Raw genomic sequence first — 20,820 nt, 5'->3', positions numbered from 1 at the left:
ATGTCATGAAGCTGGAAACCATCATTCTCAGCGAACTATCGCAAGGACAAAAAACCAAACACCACATGTTCTCACTCATAGGTGGGAAATGAACAATGAGAACACATGGACACAGGAAGTGGAACATCACACACCAGGGCCTGTTGTGGGGTGGGAGGAGCAGGGAGGGATAGCATCTGGAGATATACCTAATGTTAAATGACGAGTTACTGGGTGCAGCACACCAACATGGCACATGTATACATATGTAACTAACCTGCACGTTGTGCACATGTACCCTAATTTAAAAAAAAAAATGAATTCATGTCCTTTGCAGGGTCATGGATGAAGCTGGAAACCATCATTCTCAGCAAACTAACACAGGAACAGAAAACCAAACACCACATGTTCTCACTCATAAGTGGGAGTTGAAAAATGAGAACATATGGGCACAGGGAGGGGAACATCACACACTGGGGCCTTTTGGTGGGTGGGGAGCTAGGGGAGGGAGAGCATTAAGAGAAATACCTAATGTAGATGATGGGTTGATGGGTGCAGCAAACCACCATGGCACATGTATACCTATGTAACAAACCTGCACCTTCTCCACATGTATCCCAGGACTTAAAGTATAATAATAGTAATAAATGAAACTAATCTGAAATTAAAAGTTTACTTTAAAAATTCTTTTAAAAAAAGAAAAGAAACAAAGATTGGCAAGTTTTTTAAAAGTGAAACATTTACATATCATCTGATCTAGCCAATCCACTCATCAGTATTTACTCAGGAAAAATAAGAATATATGTCCACAAAAATACTTGCAAAATAATGTGTATAACAGCTTTATTTCTAATAGCTCAAAACTGGAAACAACACAAATGTCCACCAACAGGCAAATGGATAAACAAACTGGTATAGCTAGAAAATTAAATACTATTTGGAATAAAAAGAATGAAGTATCATTGTGTGGATGTGGATGTATCTCAAAATAACTATAATGAGAAAAAAAAAGTCCAACCAAAAAAAATAAAAGAGTATTGTATGATTTTATTTACGGAAAATTCTAAAAAATGCTAACTAATACATAGTTACAGAAAGCAGATTAGAGGTTGCCTGGGGAGCGGGGGATGAGGAGGAACAAGAAGACTGTAGGGATAGGCTCACAAAGAAACAAGAAAATTTTGGGGGGTGATAAACAGGTTTATTATCTTGATTATGCTGATGGTTTCACAGAGGTAAAACTATGTCAACATTTACCAAAGTCCACATTTTAAATATGTGCAAAATTTAACAAACTGTACACTTAAATATATCAATTCTATCTCAGTAAAGCTGTTTTCAGAAGTTTGTAAGTGAAGCATAACCCCAATAGATGTTTAATAACGATGACTTACTTTCAAATTATTAGAGATATTGAAAGAGAGAGAGACAGAGAAAGAGAGAGAAAATTGACAAATCTAGCAAAGCAAAGGAAAAGATACAAAATGGGATGGGGAGAAAGCACAGTAAATGAGACATATAAAATGTTATTTGTAAAATGTAATTGACTATGTAAGTAATCACACCTAACTCCGTCTCAGCCTCTGCTTCCTGGATGACCTTGCTGACACACCAGGTCTAATCTCTAGATTCTCTAATTTGAAAGGTGTAGCGTGGATTTGGAGAATATATATAATTTTTTATATGATTCTAATGTTCAACCATGTTCCAGCCCCATAGTAGAGATTTTCATACAATTATTTCCTATACAATATGATTTAACTTGTATAAATTATCTTGAAGTCTTTTCTATGATGTCATTTAACATGCCCATTTTGACATTATCAAGTTAAGAGGTAAGCATAGTACTGTCTTACTTTGTTTTTCAGTAATATTTAAACAGTCTTGAACCTAACTATGAGCCTCAGCTCAACAAGGGTTGGATGAAGAATTAATGAATTTCAAGGACAGTGTAATGATGTCTATTGTGAACATTGCTTGGTAATGTTTAGATGCAGAAACCTAATGGACAATGCTTTTTGGCCAAGTCAAAATGGCTTGATCAAAATATCATGTGCCAAGTGTCATTAGATTAGCTTTACATCCAAAATAGACTAAAAGTCCCTTTAAGGACAAAATCCATAGTAACTGAAATGTCTAGAGGGAGAAAAATATAAGACAAAATAGCTGTCTTAAAAGTCTCGGATGGCATGATTAAAGAATGAATATATTTTGTTTAAATTTCTATCATGATGAAAAAACTTTTAATGTTTTTTCTGCTATGAAGCAAGTAGACTTATTTTTTAATTTAAAAAATTTCATGATATTAAAAATGATTCACATAAACATTGCCAATATTTTGCTTCACAAAAATATGGAGGGGAGGGTCATGCCATCCCATGGCCACTCGCTTATCATGTAGCTCATATTTTATATATAAATACCCCATGTCCTCTCTGGTGCATTTTTTGCTGCTTATATGGTCAATAAACATTAATTATTCAATAAATATACCACAATAGAATGTACACCATAAAAATACACAATTCCAATGTAGCACATCTGCAAAACTGTTGGGCATCAAGTATCAACACCTCTGTAGAGATATAATGAGTTCAGAAGAAGCTAATGTTCTCATAGGTGCATTCACTCTCTTACAAACATGACCAAAAATATAAATCCATTTTTATTAAACAGTATAATTCTTATTATGATCTCGCATCATATTTAATCTGGTTGATTAAAAAGAGAAAGTGGCAACTGTAGAAGCAGGAATCATACAGTTCCTAAAATAGAAATTTAGGGAAAGGCACATTTAAACAATGTTGGAGGGAATTTGACATATGTATTTGACACAATTTAACATATATATCAATAGTAAAATGCACAAACCCTTTGACCTGACAATTCCACTCAAGAAAGTTATCCTACAGATATATTCAAACAAAAACAAAGAGATATATGCACAAGAAACATTCTATGTGGTATTGTTTATATCACGAACAAAACTTAAAGAAACAAAACTTAAAAAAATCTAAATATCCATCATTAGGGTTGTTTTTAATTAAATAATGATATAACTATACAATAGAATTTTATATAGCCATTAAAAAGAATGAGGTAGCTCTACTTGTCATGATATAAAATGATCTCTAAGACTTGTATTATTAGGTTTTCATATGTATAGAACAGTAATGCAGTGTATTGTTCCCACTGGTGCCATGACAAAGATATGTGTATGTATATGTAAATGGACATATAAATTGACACATATACCATAGGCATATAGACATGTCATATGTACATTAAAATATCCTGAAAGGATACACAAGAAACTGTTCACAATTGCTCCTTCTTCAGTTATTTCTTGAGGAAACTTGGTTTTCATTATTTACTGTCCTGCACAATTTGAATATTTGGTCATGAGCATGTATTTTCTTTGTAATAACATCAGTTCTTCAGAGAACTAGCTGGTAGTAGCTAAGAATCAAAAATTCCAATTATACAAGGGTATGAATGAGAATTCATTAAAATGTCTTCTATGAACCTTGGAAAACCTAATTTCAATATAAGTCATCATTTTAGAACTGTAAAAAAATCAGACAGTAATTATAATGTATCTCGTTTGTTGTTTTCTTGGTACTAGAGTCCAACAACTTATAAAGTATGGAAGTCTGTGCCAACTTCACTTTGTAATGCCTGAGACGCCTTCACCTTGTTTGTAGTATCATAGAGAGGATTGTTCTTCTCTGTGTAGCTGGCATAGGGCTGCATTTCATCCTAAGAAAGAACTCAAAGTTAAAATCAATTCAAAAAATCATTATAGAAACTATCTGTATTTTTGTAACAGTTGCCCATAGCTTTAGTATTTCTAACAGGTGCTCAAGAGTGCTTATAATTGTGTTTCTGGGCCTATATAAACATAAGAGCAGGCTTTGTTCTAACATATTATCAAAAAGTATTTGTTAACTACATAAGTTTCTGTGTGGAGATAATGGCTCTGTGAAAGTAGGAATGGAGATGAATGAAGTGATATGAGAAGTACTCCAAAGGAGAGCTTTGGAGACTTAGTAAGCTACTTATAATAAGAGATGAAGGAGCAGGATATGTTTTAAGTTTGTGTAAGAGAAAAATAATGATAGTATTGAAAAGGAAAAGTCAGGAATTAGAGATGCTTTTAAATTGGTGACAAGAAACACCAATTCATTTCCTCTAAAGATTACAGTCCAAAGGAGCCAAACATCATGTGTGTTAGAATATAGTTCATGAAGTGAAAATGTGGTTCAGAGTGATGTATAAATAGTATTTGATAGATACTTAACAAAGTAATCACACATATAAGCACTGTAAGTAAGTCAGAATTGTTTTAGTTTTTCAAACGAAAACACTAATATTGATACAAACTACAAATTATGTTGCTAGATTTTCAGACTATTGGCTTAAGTTTGCAATTAGTCTTTTTTATCTTATCTTACCTCCTCAGCAACTGGAGTAGATTCTGTTTTATTCAATTTATATTTTCTATAAAAATAAAATAAATTGAAGTGAATGGAGGAAACATCATTGTTTAGATTGAAAATGGGAAAATAAGACAGTATACTATTGACAATTGTGTTTAATTTTGATAGAAGCCATAATAAATCAGAAAGAAACTACTAGAAATAAGTGAAGAATACTGCTCGTGGTTAATGTCCCCAAATAAGAATATTCCGGATTTTGAAAAAGTGAAATTATGCAATAGAAGCTTGATGCAATTGAATGCATGTAACAACTCCTCTTTGGTACATGAAGGAATTGTAATTATTTACCCAAATGTAAAAATTAACATGCACTTTCTCTCCCAAGATCCTGCCCTAAATGGCCTAATTTTCCATGCTTCTATGCCAAAGCAATCTAACAAAGTCTCTCTCATCATTCAGAGTAGTCCAAGTCTAACACCTTCAAGATTTGATTATGGGAGATTCAATGTTAACATCCTAATATACCCAATACAGTCAGTTCCATATTTCTGACTCTTTTCTAGCCTAATAAACCTGAAGAAGAAAAAAACATTCATCAGTCAATACCTGCAGCCATTGACTTTCAATAACCAAATGAATCCCACGATGGTCAAAATAATAATAGTAAGGATGATATAAGGAATATATAATTTTGCTGATTTTTTGGCACCTGGAACTATAGACACAAAAATATATGGTTCAAATGTGGTACAATCCAAATAATGTACTATCTTATTATTCAATGTTAAAAAGAAATGAGCTATCAAACCATAAAAAGACATAGAGGAATTTCAAATGTATATTACTAAGTGAAACATGCCAATCTGGAAATGTTACATGTTGTATGATTCCAATTGTAAGACATTACGGAAAAGACAAAACTAGGGGAATAGTCAATAAATTATTGATTATCTGGTGGTGAGGAAGGAGGGGGGAATAGAAAGCAAGGAGGATTGTGTAGGACAATAAAGCTGTTCTGTATAACACTATACTGGTGGATACATGTCATTACACATTTGCCCAAACCCATGGAATGTACAACACCAAGAATGAACTCTAATGTAAAGTATGGACTTTGGGTGGTAATGTTGTATCAATGGAGGTTCCACAGTTCTAATAAATGTAACACTCTGGTGCAGGTGTAGGTGGGAGAGGTTGGGCATGGGCGAAGGCAGGGGTTATATGGGAAATTTCTGTACTTTCCACTCAATTTTGCTGTGAACGTAAAACTGCTCTAAAAATTAATATCTACTAAAAATAAAGTTATCTATATTTATATCCATATCTATCTATCTATATAGATCATTCAATAATGTCTCCCAATACATGAAATTCATATCTGTAGTTTCATTTTCAACACCTCTGACCCATTAATAGTTTGAGAATTATTAAAATAAAACTGCTTTTTCAATACAGACTCCAGAGTTTTCAGCAAGACATCACCTTATATCAGGGTTTTGTTGCTTTAAAGATTCATTGGTGGTGAATTCCTACCACTCTGTTATAGCAGAGTGTTTCTCCCCTCCAACTAAATGGGCAATTGTAAGGAACATACTTGGAAAAGTAACCCTAATTCTGAAGTCATCTTTCTCCCAGGGCATTGAAACTAAAATGAATACATAGCAGGAACTCTATTTATTAGCTGCTGGCAGCAATACAAAACTCTATCTGACAAGTGTGCAAGTCAACAAAGGAATTGCCGGCCTGAGAGGCAGTGATTTGCAAACTATGCTCCTGGTGTTGCACAAATATAGCTCAGGGCAGCAGAAGATGAAGTGGAGACTGAGCAGGCTGGCATCTGGTCCTTCCACCTTTCTTCCACAGTTGATGTTTTTAAATATTGAATTTCTCCATATGTTATATGAAAATGAAATGTTTGGTTACATTGTTTAAAACAAAATTTTTTAAAACCCTTGCTTTCAAACTACTAAGCTCTCTCTCATTGAATTTGTACTAGCAGAAGCTGAAGATCCACCGTGCAAGGAAGACATAAAGGAGATCCCTGCACTACATAGGAATTTGAATGAGAAGTTCCCTTCAATTCTGAGACACTATAAATCTGACATCATATTATAATATGAAATGGTGATATTTCATACATAACCAAGGCACAACTGCTCTTTTCAGTAAATACTGCTAAACTCAAAAAAACCTACACATATGACTTAAATGATAGATATAAAAAAAGGTGGTTTCAACACATGAGATTTTCTCTTCTCCCTCATTAAAACTTACTAAAATGTTGGTAAAAAGAATTTTTTTAGTGTAGATCTGCAAAGACAAAGAGAAGAGGGATGAAGACAAGAACAGACGAAAGATTTCCAACTGTTCTTAAGTGAGAAATGAATAGAAAACTGGCTAATGATTTACAACATAGAATAAATACAAACCTTAGTATACACAAAACTCCAGGAAAACTCTAGAGTAGGAAGCATCAAATATAGAAAAAGAAGTATGTGGAGGGGTGAAGTGTGGGGCTAAAAGTTGAGAGCTTCTTTGAAAGTTTGTCTTGAGAACAGGCAGGTTCCCTTGTCTCCTGCCCCATCTTATGTAGCACACCTTTCCCAACTGGCAGAAAAAGGGAAGATTGGCACATTGGCCTAGAGAAGATGACCTGGAGAGACTCCAAAGTCAAGGATCCAGACATCAGGGAGGGTGAGAATGAAATACCAGACTGAAGAGAAGTATAAAGGAAAGTCTGATTCTCAGCAGTGGCACACTCACATGCACACTCACACACATACACACACTGCTCCCTCCTTTCCCAAACATTGGTAGTCAGGCTTATCTCTCCAAGGCCAGAAACTGCTGAGTTAATTTCTGCAGAGCCTGAACAGCCCCAGATACACAGCAAATCTCTAGTTATTAAAAAAATCACTTAGCTTCTTTTCACTGTACTGAAGCTAACTAGTTGACAAATCCAACCATTAACTAGTAGAGCTTCCAAGTAGCTCATTAGTACTCACTTCAAAATGAATCCATACCCAAGGATTACCAAAGAGTTAAGAAAAGTCTCATATGAAAGAAAGAGTTAAAAACAAACAAATGTATAGAAGACAGAAGAAACTCAGATTAAATAGACACAGGCTAAGTAGAGGATTGAGGCGATGAGAGTGTCCAGGACAATAGCTGTACAGCAGATCTAGAGGCCAATCAGGAGAGATTAGACCAAGCATATACAAAAACTCAAGAAGGAATGACTTTGAGAAAAAATAGAACTAAGAGATTACCTAATAAATCTGACCATGTGGAAAATATTACTAAGGGGTTCTCTAGTTTTGTCAATAGGCTTAGTGATAGTTCACAATAGGTACATACATTCTTAAGGAAACAAAAAAGGTAAAGCACTTATGAAGTCCAAGACAAAAAGTCATTTGAAAGGGAAAGCATGAATGTATTTCTTGATTCAGCACTTAACAGTACTTAAATATTCTAATTAATGGGAACATAGGCTATTTAATGAAAAATTGCATTACCTCAATTGAAGTTTGAAGGAAAGGAAGAAGGTAATGTGAAATCCTCATCTACCATAAGAAGTTGCGATTACATAATGTCTAAATTTGATACAGTCAGAAAAAGCAGTATGAGCATGTTGTATAAAAATGGCACTAATTACTAGAAGAAACACTGGAGAAATTTGAAAGTACCTAACTGTGGGGAGTTTAATGGAGATGGCAATTGGGTTGGAAAGACAGGGGTAGGGCTAATGTTTTTCATGAAACCTTACAGAACAATTGCACTTTAAATATGTTTGTTGATATTTAATAGTTTTTAAATAACAAGAAATGAGAGTAGGATGAGAGCAGAGAGTAAATAAACAGTGATTAAATGAATCATAGATGTTATTATAAGACATTTAAGAAATTCAATGGTGAAAAATCCAGAAAACAAAATTACAACAAACTAAAAATTCATAAAAGCAACTTTCAGTGAATGTATCCTTCTAATAAAACCGTAATTATGTGCTTCGGAGTATACTTTATCTTTCAATAAGCCATAAGTATTATTTTTAAAAGTATACTACTCATGCTAATTAACTACTAGCATAGAAGTGAACATTAATAGTAGAATTAAACTGCATTCTAAAAAAGGGCTTTTTACAGCAAATTTCTGTACTATTCTCTTAAACTCATCTCTTTATTTTGGTCAGGGAAGAGATAAAAATGAAGAGTGGAGAGAGCATCCTCGAACAAAATATATTTGCACACCTTTTTTTTCTTAACTCCTTTAAAAGAATGGAAAAAAATCAAAAATAAAACTAAAAGAATTACTGACCAGGAAGTAGCTCTACGTACAGACTCTTGTTGCCAGTCAAATGGGAGACATGGCAGGTCACAGTAGACACATTGTGGACCTCCCAGTGGCATGTACTCTTAACAGTCACTGTGCCATTGCTCCAGTGTTCTTGCTTAGTGGCACAATCGCCCTCTGGGATCCAGGAGATCTGCGCAGCTGGCTTCCCTGCAACTGCCTTGCACACTGCAGTTCTATTCCTGTTTTGAAACAGGGTCACTTCAGGTGTAACTGCAGAGAGGAAAGGGGGAAAAAATGCTTCGGTTTTCACATAAAGCATATGGAATTCAGAGAGACATTTGTTTCCGTCACAAATCTGGTGATATGAAATACCTCCTTACCTAACACTTGGAGGTGATATCCACGATGGAAATTCCCATCAGGTGTTACCATTATGCATCTGTAATACCCATCATGAGTGATGGCCACTGGACGAATCTGAAGGTCTGAATTCTGATCAGGTCTGGAGACCCAGGTTATTCTCTCATCAGTACAGTTGGTTTCCTTGGTCTCATTTGTTTCTTTCCTGTAGGCTTTTGTGCAGGAAGGCTGGCCTCTCAGGATTATTTCCCATGTTATTATGATCAAATCTCCGAATGCGATAGGAGGGCAACAAAGCACAGCATTTGTAGCCATCTGTACAGGCCATGAAGTGTTAACTGGACACATACATGAAAAGAGAATGATAAAAGAAAAGCTTGATAAGGAACTTCATGTGTTGCATTTATCCACAACATATGAAGTTACACTAGAACATAACTTTGCTGGTGATCTTATTCCAAAAACATTAGACCTTCATAAAAAATTAAAATTCTCAAAATATAAATAATATATTGAACCCAATCTAGAGATTAACCAATTTTCTCCTGTATTATGTATTATTAGAAATATGATATATAATAAAGAATTTTTGATATTAATTCAGGAGTTTTAATATTAATTCAGGAGTTTTAATATCTAGAAACAAAGAGAATTGTAAATTAAACAACAAAGGCAATGTTCTACATCTAATCTTTAGGTGGTAGAGACTATTGCCTTTATCACGCAATTTATGTGCCACAGGAAAGAAAATGGAAAAATTAGTGATGTGGCTGTCTCCTCCTCAGCTTTGGTGAGCACAAAAAAGTCTATCTCTAAGGTTTTTGTTTCAGACAAACATAAATGTGGTATGTATTAATATATAGTGCTTTCTTTTAAAGTAACTAATATGGCATTTGGGTTGAACTAGCTAGAAATTTTTTTGTTCTTTTTTTTAAAAAGAATCAGAAAGTCAGTGAAACCCACAGATCTTTAAAAAAAAACCTATTTCACCAGTTGAGCCATCCCATAAAAATGAAAAATGATAATGTCTAGTGATAAGAGATGCTTAGAAATATTTATTTCTTGTGAAAATGTAATGTGATATATAATTTTTAAAAAACAAGATTTATTTCCCTTTAGATACTTTTTATAAAAAATATTTTATTGCAAATTTATGACATTATCAAAGGTAACCTTTGGATGAGTTTTCATTCCTTCCTATTTAGTCACACATACACTTTCAGATAGTTCAGATGTGAAGTTAGCTCACAGATTTTATTTCTGTATATTCAATCCAATTATCAACACTAAAGGCGTAAGTTGATCCCTGTTGTCCATCATTTAAAGGAAAAATTAAGTCCTGCATCCTACAAGAGTCTTCCAAGATAGAACCTCACACATCCCATAAATCGACACAATGTGTCAGTGACTTGGTAAGGGTTTACTGAGAGGTGATTAGTCCACCAAAGTATTTGTCACTACTCACCTCTAACAAAGGTGAGTGTCAGTGATTTCATCACTATAGCATAAGCAGAATCAGCTATAGAGGGGCAAACCTTTATGTGGGTAAAGGATGTTTTTGCTAAACCCTGCATTTAATATCTCTCCTATCCTGTTTTGGTGTCACCTGTCTCTTATGTGGTTTGTACTCTAGCCCTTGCATTTCACAGCAAATTAATAAGTACATAACTAGATGAAGAAAAAGGTAATACTTTAACATAGATCTGAGAGGTAGTTAAATCCATGCTCCTTCCGTCACTCCACCTTAGCAAAGGCTCAGAGACAAGCAAGAACATGGCTTGTTTGGAGAACAACTAGAGGCTGGGTCATTCAGGATCCCTCATACCACAGTACTCAGATCACCAAGTTCTGCAAGTAGTCATAAGGCTGGCTTCCAGTCAGGTCATTAGCTAATATTTCTAAGAAAGTTCAACTTTCCATCCCTCAGTGCTGGCCACTAGTAAGGAAGCATATTACCTTCTGCGAGTACTTTTGAGTAGTTCTGTGTAATCTGTTTTTCATCCATACATAAACTGTTTGAAGCTAGAAAATATTTAGAGAAGAATAAATGAAATCAATTTTATGTACTCAGAGTGGAAGCCAGTATCTCTCCACAAAGTCTTATTCAACATGATAGGCAATCAGTTAACCATAATTAAAATTACACAAAAATCATTGTAAAACAGAAATTAGAAGTCATGACATCATTAGGGGACAAAATGTGTTAATATCTTGAAAATTATACTTATAAGTGATTAATCAATAATTTCTCTTTCATGATACACCTTGTTTTGAAATATTTTGAAAAAGTTAAACTTGCCTCTACTGCATCCTTCTTCCTCAGCCAGGGAGATTGGTCCATGTGAGCATCTCATATGAGCTGGTCCAATTATATCCCTTTCTTCAGCTACCACTTCCCAATCAAAGTTATTTGGTCCAATGCTGGGCACCTCACCCAGGTGAATACAGCAGTGCCCTTTCTCAAGGATTTTAGAAGCAAAACTGAGAAGGGTCCATCCGTCTCTGTTCCTTTCTCATTTTTTTTCTACTTATTAGAGTACAAAGGGAAAAATATAGCAGAAGCAAATGTCAGCAAGATGGCTGACTAGATGGCCCTGGTGCACATCTCCTCCAAAAGAAAGGACCAAGCAATAGACAGCAAAGATTCTACTAGAGTATCAAAGAGAGAGTGCAGGAGTGCAGAAAAGGAGTGGAGAGGTGCTTGTGGTCATCAGAAGCTCAGGAGGGAAGCATAAAAGCACCCTGCTTCTGGCACCCCATCCTTCCACATCCTCTTCCTGGATTGGCCCAGGCTCAGGAGGGACTTCCTCTTGCAGGGAAAACATAAGCAGAAGAATCTCACCAGCCCCTATAGCTACTGAAAGAGTTACTTCAAGAGAATTTCACAGTCCTCACAAGCCCTGAGCCCAGTTTGGAGTGCTACCAGGAATTCATACAGCCGCATTGCTCCAGATAAGGGGCACAATGTGTGCACCTGCTACCTCCCACCCACCCTCTGTGAGCCAAGCTGCTGCAGCAAGGGGCCACCATGGACTAGAGCCACTTTTGAAGTACACTGTGTCCTGGGGACTAGTAGCCACTGTACCTTTCCAGCCCTCCAGCTGGCTATACGTTTGCTGCCTGGAGCCTGGGCTCAGGATTGGCTGTGACATATGCTGCATGGAGTCTGGGCTCTGGATTGCACAGTAGGGAAACCAATCCCCTCTCCCCACACTTCCAGCCAGAGAAACAGTCTGGCAGTCCTACCCAGGACAAACCTGCCATTGAGTTGGCCAAACCACTGCATGCCCTCTCCTGAAAGGGAGAGGACCCAGCAGCTGACATAACCCTACGCCAGCTGAGTGTACATGCATCCTCGCCCAGGGCCTGGGAAACAGTCCTGTGACTCCTCCCCAACAAACATGGCCACAGACATGTCCCCAGGCCTCCCCAGGAGGCCCATGCCCTCACTCAAGTCCTGAGAAATAGCCCTGTGAGCACTCCATGCGGCAGTCACACCCCTAGGACTAATCAGCAGCCCACACCAACACTCAGGATCTGGGAAACTGTCAAGGGTGTCGCTCCCAGAGGACACATCCCCAGACCTACACATCAGTTCCATACCCACAACCGGGGCCTGAGAAACAGCAGGGCAGATCCACTCCCAGTGGACATCCCCCCCAGGCCAGCCCAGCAGTCACAAGATCACATCCAGGGCCTGAGAAACAGCCCCACAAGTTCACTGTTGGCAAACATAACCCCAGACCTACCAAGTGGCCCCATGCCTGTAACGAGAGCCTAAGAAACAACCCAGTGGATCCACCACTAGTGGAAACTCAGCCAGGCCAGCTGAGTGTCTGCATGCTTATGTCCTGGGCCTGAGAAACAGCCAGCAGGCCCCTACCCTGGACACAACCCTAGACTGACAGATTATGCATTCACCCCCAGGGACTGAGAAACAGCACAGCAGGCATACCCCTGGTGGACATACCTACAGACCAGCTGAGCATGTGGGGACCTGTGCCTAGGGCCTGAGAAATAATCTGGTGGGCTCACTCCCAGCAGACATGCCCCCAGACTGGCTGAGTGGCTGCCCACCCACTCCAGAACCTAAGAAACAGCCCAGTGGGTCCACCCGTCAGACATGCCCTGAGGATAGCCAAGCAACAATGTGCTTGTGCCCCTGGCCACATTCAGAGCCCCATAGTCCCAAACCCAGCAAGCCAGATGCCAAGTTGAGTAACCCACCATGTGCACACAAGCACCCATGACCTGAAAGGCAGGCTGGCAAACCAACTCCCAGCAAAGATGTGCCACTGCTGCCACAAACTCTCACCACCTAGGTCATAGGGACACTTGCAAACATCACTAGAATGGATTATATATGAATAAGCTTTTTCTTAAGAAGCCTACACCATAAAATTAGAAGAGGCGACAATTGCACCAGATATGTAGTATCAACATAGAAACACATCAAACATGAAAAAGCAAGAAAATATGATAGACCCCCCCAAATGAACACAGTAATTCTCCAGTAACAGAACCAATTATAAGGCAATATGTGAAATGCCAGAAGAAGAATTCAAAATAATAATCTTAAGGAAACTCAGTGAGATAAAAGAGAATACAGATAAACAATTCAATAAAATCAGGAAAACAATTTGTGATTTAAATGAAAAATTCAACAAAAAGATAGCTATCATAAAAAAAGAAATTTTAGAGCTGAAAAAGTCAATGAATGAAATAAAAAATATGATTTTTCAACAACAGCATAGAAAACGTAGAGGAAAGGATTTCTGAACTTGAAAACAGGTCTTTTGAAATAATACATGAGGATTTTAAAAACAAAAAGAAAAAGAATTTTAAAACAATAAAGAAAGTTTACAGGATTTAGGAGACATCAGTAAGCAAAAAACATTCACATTATAAAAATTCTGGAAGGAGAAAAGAAAGAAAAAGGCATAGAAAACATATTAATAAAATAATAGCAGAAAACTTTCCAAGTTTTGGGAGAGAGAGAGAGATCCAGATCCAAGAAGTTCAAAATTTCCCAAATAGATTCAACCCAAATACATCCTCTCTAAGGGACGTTATAGTCAAATTATCAAAAGGCAAAGGCAAAGGAAGAATGATAAAAACACGCAAGAGAAAAGCATCAAGCCAAATATAAGGGAATACCCATTATGCTGATAGCAGATTTCTCATCAGAAACCTTACGGGTCAAGAGAAAATGGAGTGATACATTCAAAGTACTGAAAGAAAATAACTGTCAGTGAATATTATATCCAGAAAAACTATCCTTCAGAAATAAAGGCAAGACCGTCACCAACCAGAAAAAAAAAAATCAATAAAATGACAGATGTAAGTTCTCCTCTATCAAATAACCTTGAATATAAACTGATTCAGTTTTCCAATTAAAAGATATAGACTGGCCAAGTGGATTTAAAAAAATAAGACCCAGCTGGGCACGGTGGCTCACGCTTGTAATCCCAGCACTTTGGGAGGCCAAGGAGGGTGCATCACCTGAAGTTAAGAGTTTGAGACCAGCCTGGCCAACATGATGAAACCCCATCTCTACTAAAAATACAAAAATTAGCTGGGCATGGTGGCAGGCACCTATAATCCCAGCTACTCGGGAGGCTGAGGCAGGAGAATTTGCTTGAACCGGGGAAGCAGAGGCCAAGATCACGCCATTGCACTCCAGCCTGGGTGACAAGAGCAAAACTCCATCTCAAAAAAAAAAAAAAAAAAAAGATCCAACTATATGCCACCTACAGGAAACTCACCTCACCTGTAAAGACACACATAAACTGAAAGTGGAGTGGAAAAAAGATATGCAAACAGAATCCAAATACAAGCAGGAGTAGCTATACTTACATTAGATAAAACAGACTTTAAGACAAAGGCTATATAAAAAAGAACATTATGTAAAAATAAATGAATTTATTTAGCAAGACGACATAACAATTTGAAATATATATGGACCCAACATTGGAGCACCCAGATATATAAAGCTAATATTATTAAAGCTAAAGGGAGAGATAAACCTCAAAGCAATAATAGTTGAGGACTTCAACACCCTACTTTCAGCATTAGACAGATGATCTAGATAGAAAATCAAGAAACATTGGATCTAAACCGCACCATAAATCAAACAGACCTAACAGACCTTTACAGAACATTTTATATAACAGCTGCAAAATACACATTCTTTTCACCAGCACATGGAATATTCTCCAGAATTGACAATATGTTAGGTCACAAAAGAAGTCTCAAATAATTTTTAAAAATTACAATCATATCATCTTATGTGACCACAGTGGAATAAAATTAGAAATCAATAACAAGAGGAACATTTGAAACTATACAAATACATGAAAGTTAAACAACATGTTACTGAATGACAAATGAGTAAAGAAAGAAATTAAGAAGTTTAACAATTTCTTGAAACAAATGAAAATAGAAACACAACATACCAAAACCTAAGGGATACAGCAAAAGCAGCATTAAGAGGCAAATCCATAGCAATAAATGCCTACATCAAAAAAGTAGGAATATTTCAAATTAACTCCTAACAGCACATATTAAGGAAGAAAAGCGGGAATAAACCGAACCCAAAATTAGTAGCAGGAATAAAGATCAGAGCAGAATTCAATGAAACTGAACCTAAAAAGAAACACAAAAAATCAACAACAAAAAAGTTTTGTTTTGTTTTTCTGTTTCCAACTTTTATTTTAACTTCAGGGGTATATAGGTAAGATGTGCAGGTCTGTTAATTAGGTAAATGTATGCCATGGTGATTTGCTGCACAGGCCATTCCATCACCGAGGTATTAAGCCCAGCATCCATCAGCTATTCTTTCTGATGCTCTCCCTCCTCCCACTCCCTACCCACTGACAGGCTCCAGTGTGTGTTTCCACCCTCCATGTGTCCATGTGTTCTTATCATTCAGCTCCCACTTATAAGTGAGAAAATGCACTGTTTGGTTTTCTGTTTCTGCATTAGTTTGCTGAGGATAATCTAATCACCCCCACCTCCATCCATGTCCCTGCAAAGGACATGAACTCATCCATATATGGCTTCCTAATATTTCATGGTATATATGTACCACATTTTCTTTATTCAGTCTATCATTGATGGGCATTTAGGTTGACTCCATGTCTTTGCTATTGTGAATAGTGCTGCAATGAACATACACAGGCATGTATCCTTATAATAGAATTATTTATATTCCTTTGGGTATATACCCAGTAATCAGATTGCTGAGTCAAACAGTATTTCTGCCTCTATGTCTTTGATGAATCACCACGTTGTCTTCCACAATGGTTGCACTAATTTACACTCCCACCAACAGTGTAAAAGTATTTCTTTTTCTCCATAACCTCGCCAGCATCTGTTGTTTCTGGACTTTTTAGTAATCACCATTCTGACTGGTGTGAGATAGTATCTCTTTGTAGTTTTGATTTGCGTTTCTCTAATGATCAGTGATGTTGAGCTTTTTTTCATGTGTTTCTTGGTTGCATGTATGTCTTCTTTTGAGAATTATCTATTCATGTTCCTTACCCACTTTTTAATGGGGTTCCTTTTTCTTGTAAATTTGTTTAAGTTCCTTGTAGATGCTGGTTATTAGGCCTTTGTTAGATGAATAGATTATAAAACTTTTCTCCCATTCTGTAGGTTGTCTGTTTATTCTGTTGATAGTTTCTTTGACTGTGCAGAAGCTCTTTAGTTTAATCAGATCCCATTTGTCAATTTTTGTTTTTGTTGAAGTTGCTTCTGGCATCTTTGTCATGAAATCATGAAATCTTTGCCTGAGCCTATGTCCTGAATGATATTGCCTAGATTTTCTTCTAGGGTTTTTAGAGTTTGGGGTTTTACGTTTAAGTCTTTAATCCATCTTGAGTTGATTTTTGTACATGATGTAAGGAAGGTATTTTAGTCTGCTCTCATGCTGCTAATAAAGACATACCCACGACTGGGTAATTTATAAAAGAAAGAGGTTTAATTGACTTATAGTTCAGCATGGCTTGGGAGGCCTCAGGAAACTTACAATCATGACAGAAGGGGAAGCAAACATGTCCTTTTTCACATGGCAGCAGCAAAGAGAAGTGCCAAGCAAAAGGAGGAAAAGCCCCTTATAAAACCATCAGATCTCATGAGAATTCACTCACTATCATGAGAAAAGCATGACAGTAACTGCCCCCCATGATTAAATTACCTCCCACCAGGTCCCTCCCAGGACACATGGAGATTATAGAAACTACAATTCAAGATGAGATTTGGGTGGGGACACAGCCAAACCATATCAGGTCCACTTTCAATTTTCTTCATATGGCTAGCCAGCTGTCCCAGCACCATTTATTAAATAGGGAACCCTTTCCCCATTGCTTGTTTCTGTCAGGTTTGTCAAAGATAAGATGGTTGTAGATGTGTGGTGTTATTTCTGGGTTCTCTATTCTGTTCTATTGGTCTATGTGTCTGTTCTTGTACAACTACTATGCTGTTTTGATTACTGTAGCCCTATAATATAGTTTGAAGTCAGGTAGCATGATGCTTCCAGCTTTGTTCTTTTTGCTGAGGATTGCCTTCACTATTTGGGTTATGTTTTGGTTCCATATGAATTTTAAAATTGTTTTTTTCTAATTGTGTGAACAATGTCAATTACAGATTAATGGGAATAGCACTGAATTGATAAACTACTTTGGGCAGTATGGCCATTTTCACAATATTGATCCTTCCTATCCATGAGCATGGACTGTTTTTCCATTTGTTTGTGTCATCTCTGATTTCTTTAGCAGTGGTTTATAGTTTTTCTTAAAGAGGTCCTTCACTTCCCTTGTTAGTTGTTTTCCTAGGTATTTTATTCTTTTGTGGCAATTGTGAATGGGAGTTCATTTATGATTTGGCTCTTGTCTTGTCTGTTGTTGGTATATAGGAATACTAGCAATTTTTGCACATTGATTTTGGATCCTGAAACTTTGCAGAAGTTACTTATCAGCTTAAGAAGCTTTTGGGCTGAGATGATGGGGTTTTCTAGATATAGAATCATGTTATCTGCAAACAAAGATAACTTGAGGTCCTCTCTTCCTATTTGAATATTCTTTGTTTCTTTCTCTCGCATGATTACCCTGGCCAGAACTTCCAATACCATTAAATAGAAGTGGTGAGAGAGGGCATCTTTGTCTTGTGCCAGTTTTCAAGGGGAATGCTTCTAGTTTTTGCCCATTCAGTATGATATGAGCTGTGGGTTTGTAAAAAGATTAACATAATTGACAAGCCATTAGCTAGATGAATAAAGAAAAAAAGAGAAAAAACTAAATTAATAAAATCAGAAACAAAAAAGAGAAATAATAACAGAGACTACATAAATACAAAAGACCATTAGAAACTATTATGAACAACTACACACGAATAAATTCAAAAGATTAGAGGAAACTGAAAAATTCCTGGATACAGACAACCTAACAACTTTAAACCAACAAGAAATGGAAAACCTCAGTCCAATAATGAGTAATGAGATTGAATTAGTAATGAAAAGTCTCCCAACAAAGAAAAGTCCAGGAACAAATGGCTTCACAGCTGAATTCTACCGAACTTTTAAAGAACTAATACCAGTCCTTGATACACAGATGAAATACTTCAAACTATTCCAAAAAATTGAATGTAAAACTCATTTGAATGTCATTGAATGTCAAAACTCATTTGACAAGCCCAGTATGATTGTGATACAAAAACCAGAAAAGACACAGCAAAAAAGAAAAGTACAAGCCAATATTACTAATAAACATATATATAAAATACTAGGAAATGAATTCAACAGCACATCAAAACATCAGGCACATAATCAAGTGAGATTCACCTCAGAGATGCAAGGATGGTTCAACATATGCAAATCGATATTTGTGATACATCACATCAACAAAATCAAGAACAAAAACTAGGTGATTATTTTAATATCATATGATCAGAAAAAGCATTTTATAAAATTCAACATCCCTACATCATTAAAAACTTTCAATAAATTAGGTGCAGAAGAAAGTACTTCAACACAATAAAGGCCATCTATAGGCTGTGTAGCTAATATTATACTAAATGGGGAAAAGCTTTCAGCTTTTAAGAATTAGAAGAAGAATTAGAAGAAAAAATGCCTACTCTCACCCCTGTTATTCAAGATAGTACAAGAAGTCTGGCCCAGAGAAATTAGGCAAGAAAAATAAATAAGTAAAGTACATCCAATTTAGAAAGCAGGAAGTCAAATTGTCCATGTTTCCAGATAACATGATCTTATATAGAGAAACCCTAAAGACTGCACCAAAAAACTGTTAACACTGATAAACAAATTCAATAAAGTTGCAGCATACAAAATCAACAGACAAAACTTAGTAGCATTTCTATACACAAACAACAAACCAGATGAAAAGGAAATCAAGAAAACAATCCCATTTACAATAGCTACAGAAATAAATAATGAATAAAATATCTAGGAATGAATTTAACCAAGGATATGAAAGATCTCTGCAAGTAAAACCATACAACACTGCAGAAAGAAATTTAAGAAGACACAAAAAATAGAAAGACATCCCACATTCATGGACTAGAATAACTAATATTGTTAAAATGCCCATACTACCCAAAGTAATCTACAGAATAAATGTAATTACTATCAAGATACCAATGAAGTGTCATTTCATTTAACAAAAATAGAAAAAAAATCCTGAAATTTACATGGAACCACAAAAGACTCCAAACAGCCAAAGCCCATACTGAGCAAAAAGCAAACAAACAAGCAAAAAACAAACAAACCAAAACAAACAAACAAACAAAAAAAAACAAGCTGAGGCATCACACTAACAGACTTCAAAATATACCATAAAGCTGTACTAATCAAAACAGCATGGTACTGGCATAAAAACAGACACATAGAAAAATGGAACAGCATGGAGAACCCAGAAATTAGTCCACATATGTACAGTCAACTGATCTTTGACAAAGTTGTCAAGAACATACATTGGGGAAAGGACACCTTCTTTAATAAATGGCACTGGGTAAACTGAATATTCATATGCGGAAGAATGAAACTAGACCTCCTACCTCTCACCCTATATAAAAATCAACTCAAAATTCATTGAAGACCTAAATATAAGACCAGAAACTATAAAACTGCTAGAAGAAAACATAGATGAAATACTTCAGGACACTGATCTGAGAAATAATTTTAAGAATAAGACCTCAATAGCATAGGCAACTAAAGCAAAAGTAAACAAATGGGATTATATAAAACTAAAAACCTTCTGCACAGCAAAACAATAAACAGAATGAATAAACTTACAGAATGGGATAAAATATTTGTAAAATACTCATCCAACAAAAGAGTAATATCCAGATATACAAGGAATTCAAAATATCTCTACAATAACAGAAAAACTAACTTAAAAATGGGTAATTGATACAGATATTTCTGAACAGAAGACATACATATGGTTAACAAATATATGAAAAAGTGCTCAACATCACTAATCATCAAGGAAATGTCAATTAAAATCACAAGGAGATTTCATTCACCCCAGTTAGAATGGCTATTATCAAAGAGACACAAATAAATGTTGGTGAGGATGCAAAGAAAAGGGAACTCTTATAAACCACTGATAGGAATGTAAACTAATACAGTCTCTATGAAGAACAGTATGGAAGTTCCTAAAAAAATTAGAAATAGAAATTTCATATGATCCAGCAATCTTGCTAGTAAACGTTTATTCAAAGGAAAGGAAAT

The 20,820-nt window shown here is 36.0% G+C and overlaps 1 protein-coding gene across 1 annotated transcript in view; it reads right to left on the bottom strand.

Moving 5' to 3' along the window:
- Nucleotides 1-1,098: 1,098 nt before the first annotated feature.
- Nucleotides 1,099-20,820, bottom strand: part of CD200R1 (CD200 receptor 1) — a 62,402-nt gene continuing 42,680 nt past the window's right edge. The window contains exons 4-10 of the mRNA XM_058437509.1: nt 11,028-11,093; nt 9,092-9,409; nt 8,733-8,981; nt 5,025-5,133; nt 4,434-4,479; nt 3,673-3,738; nt 1,099-2,744 (exon numbers count right to left, since the gene is read on the bottom strand). Coding sequence (XP_058293492.1) covers nt 2,667-2,744; nt 3,673-3,738; nt 4,434-4,479; nt 5,025-5,133; nt 8,733-8,981; nt 9,092-9,409; nt 11,028-11,093 — 932 coding nt within the window. The 3' untranslated portion in view covers nt 1,099-2,666. The remainder of the gene's footprint in view (nt 2,745-3,672; nt 3,739-4,433; nt 4,480-5,024; nt 5,134-8,732; nt 8,982-9,091; nt 9,410-11,027; nt 11,094-20,820) is intronic.

The sequence above is a fragment of the Hylobates moloch genome, unplaced genomic scaffold, assembly GCF_009828535.3.
Source record: "Hylobates moloch isolate HMO894 unplaced genomic scaffold, HMol_V3 SCAFFOLD_4, whole genome shotgun sequence".
NCBI lineage: Eukaryota > Metazoa > Chordata > Mammalia > Primates > Hylobatidae > Hylobates > Hylobates moloch.
This window is presented reverse-complemented; position numbering and strand designations above follow the sequence as displayed.